A 3,518-nucleotide genomic window follows, 5' to 3' on the forward strand; every position below is an offset into this window, starting at 1 on the left:
GGGGCCCAGCCAATGCAAGACAGAGGGGACGGGGCGCCAGGGTGGGTAGGAGCATCAGCCCCCCGAAATCAAAGGGGTCAGGTGCGCACTGCGAATCAGAAGCGACAGCGCTTGATTACATATAAGCAACTCAACGCCATTGCCAACCCACAGACGAAATCGGGGCAGATATCAGTATTATATATTTTGGGAAACTTGTGCGACCACCAATATAGTTGCCATTAGGGTATGTCCACGTGGAGTTTTTTTGGCAGTGGATTTTGACACGGAATCCGCCTCAAAAACGACTCCCATTGACTCTGAACATCCCATTGCACACAATGAATCTGTATCCAGTAACATCTTTAGCTCGGGAACGTTACCCTACAATATTACTTACAGGGGGAAAGGAATCTTTGGTTGTTCAGAACATTCCAGCAGATTTGTGAACTGAACACACGGAAAACAAGACTCGTGGGTAAATTTCAATTAATTTATTTCTAATGAAAACATTCTAGCAAACCGCATGACAAGACGTAAAAGATATTCTACAACACCTTGAGCTTATCGTCCAAAAGAATAGGTTCTGTCCAGAGCCGAGGCGCAGCACATGGATGAAGTCGGTGTAATAAATTAACAATGGCTTAGACATAAAAACAGTAGGAAAAAAAAAAAAAAAAAATCTATAATGCAGGGCTAAGTGAGGACTGAAAATGAAGAAGAAATATATAAAATAAGGCTTGTTGGGGACTTTAGACAAAGATATAGGAAAAGGTGAATGAATGGGATATATATATATATATATATATATATATATATATTACTTTTAAAGGACATCTCCATTTTCTACACCGCTCTGCGCATTCACATCGTCCCCCTCACAGTCCTGGTGTTGGAGAGGGAGACATCTACAACAAGTCTGTGTAGTGTGAAGAGGCAGCCTATAGCAGGCGCCGGTGACCACTTCCGTACAAGTACTATAGCTACATGTACTCCTAGGGTGGTCACTCAGACAGTAGGCCACGCAGAAAGCTTGCAGACAAGGGGGAGGGAGAAGAAATAACCCTACATCCTGCAGACACTATACCTTGTGGTCAATGCAGTAACGTTAGACTTGAATGTAAAGTCAATACATTAAGGTATAGCTAAACTTTTATAGGTTTTCTTATAAATCCAGAGTGCAGGTGAAGGAAATAAAATCTGTAGGACACTATCAAAAATTAGCACCCATTTCTTCCCTCATTGGCCTCCTATTTCCCATCAGATCTGTACAATAGAAGTCTATGGAGAGGGAGGCGGAAGCAAAGAGACATTTGCCCAAGAGAGACTGTTTTCTTTCACAACACAACTGGGTTATCAGGAATTACTACCCAGCCTCATGTCTCTGCCTTCTCCATAGACTTCATTGCATATTTACACTGCTTGTGTACAGCCAATTAAAGAAAGGGGTGCACTATGGATTTATGAAAAAAAATAAAACGTTTACGCCCATTCTCCGCTGTTATCAGCCACTTGACAGGCAAAGGGGGGAAAAAAGTGAACTGTAGTGCATTGATGCAGCATATACATTATATTTAGTTTTTGCTACTCTTCTCAGATGGAATTCATATCCATCATATATATCCTTAATAAAACATACATAACATCCATGTCCATACCCGATGTTACCATACTGGCTAATACTATGAAAAAAAACATGACAACTTTTTGGATATGTGAAGGACACAACCCAACGCATTTCACAATCTAACTTCCTTTTGCATGTACTAGGTCTATAGGTAGACATAGCATTCAGTACATACTATATACCTGTTCATCGGCTGTAGATGCGCCCCCATGTTCAGGGGTCATGATCTACACCCTATGATCTAAAAAAATACTTGAAATGTTGCTTTAAAACCGTACAGATCCTGCAGGATCGCTCCACACATTCAGTTTTACATTCTCCGAGACCAAAATGCGTGAGCCCAGGGACCTGGAACAGATTGGTCAGTTTTTGGCAAGAACTAAAAACCCTCCTCTTAGGTTTACTGAGCTTTTTTTTTTTGGCAAAACAGATTAACTCTATAATAAAAGGGTTAATTTAAGGAATTCTCCTATCTTATAATGTATGGAAACAAATTCTGCAGTAATGGGGGAGGGGCTTCGGCATGCAGTGTCTATACTGGGTGGTCTATGGACCGTACATGCCCATAGGAATCATATAGGTAAAAGATGCTCATCTCAATAGATGGAAGTGGATCCTGGTGGAATCTTCACTCTTCTACTTGAAGGATCACTTTGCTTTGTCCATTGAGATCACAATGTTCAGCGACACATGTTGATTTTCTGATTTTTGATGATGAGGCACCAGAAATGGGAATATTAGAAGATCTGTGAACATATAATCTACTAGCTATAGAGTTTGGGTCAGTGCCTGGCTCTCCTTGTTGCGTCTGTGGCCAGCTCCAGCACAGTACAGTCCTCCTCTTCCCTCCTGGCAACATAACACTTGCAGGGTAATAGTCCTGTGCAAGAAGTGCTTGATCCCTTTATACCTATCACCTCCGACCTATGAAGCTTCTACCTGGCGAGGTTCTTTGGTTCACTGCTGGGAATACACCAGTCATCAGCCTCTGTGCATAGCTTATAATGCTTCCAGGCGGACTTGTTGAAGACCGGTAGTCGTTCCACGGATTCTGAGGATAGCGCCTGCAACAATGGAAGCAAATTAATTACATACTGTATTCTACTCCAGAGCTGTGCTCACTATTCTGCTGGTACAGTCACTGTGTACATACATTACATTACTTATCCTGTATTATACTCCAGAGCTGCGCTCACTATTCTGCTGGTACAGTCACTGTGTACATACATTACATTACTTATCCTGTATTATACTCCAGAGCTGCGCTCACTATTCTGCTGCTACAGTCACTGTGTACATACATTACATTACTTATCCTGTATTATACTCCAGAGCTGCGCTCACTATTCTGCTGGTACAGTCACTGTGTACATACATTACATTACTTATCCTGTATTATACTCCAGAGCTGCGCTCACTATTCTGCTGGTACAGTCACTGTGTACATACATTACATTACTTCTCCTGTATTATACTCCAGAGCTGCGCTCACTATTCTGCTGGTACAGTCACTGTGTACATACATTACATTACTTATCCTGTATTATACTCCAGAGCTGCGCTCACTATTCTGCTGGTGCGGTCACTGTGTACATACATTACATTACTTATCCTGTATTATACTCCAGAGCTGCGCTCACTATTCTGCTGGTGCGGTCACTGTGTACATACATTACATTACTTATCCTGTATTATGCTCCAGAGCTGCGCTCACTATTCTGCTGGTGCAGTCACTGTGTACATACATTACATTACTTATCCTGTATTATACTCCAGAGCTGCGCTCACTATTCTGCTGGTACAGTCACTGTGTACATACATTACATATCCTGTATTATACTCCAGAGCTGCGCTCACTATTCTGCTGGTGCAGTCACTATGTACATACATTACATTACTTATCCTGTATTAT

At 41.7% G+C, this 3,518-nt stretch overlaps 1 protein-coding gene across 2 annotated transcripts in view; it reads right to left on the reverse strand.

Moving 5' to 3' along the window:
* Positions 1–458: 458 nt before the first annotated feature.
* PDK4 (pyruvate dehydrogenase kinase 4) overlaps positions 459–3,518 on the reverse strand; it is a 19,918-nt gene continuing 16,858 nt past the window's right edge. For both annotated transcript variants that reach the window (XM_075271776.1, XM_075271777.1), the window contains one exon: positions 459–2,670. In XM_075271776.1, coding sequence (XP_075127877.1) covers positions 2,542–2,670 — 129 coding nt within the window. In that variant the 3' untranslated portion in view covers positions 459–2,541. The remainder of the gene's footprint in view (positions 2,671–3,518) is intronic.

This window comes from Leptodactylus fuscus, chromosome 4 (genome assembly GCF_031893055.1).
Source record: "Leptodactylus fuscus isolate aLepFus1 chromosome 4, aLepFus1.hap2, whole genome shotgun sequence".
NCBI lineage: Eukaryota > Metazoa > Chordata > Amphibia > Anura > Leptodactylidae > Leptodactylus > Leptodactylus fuscus.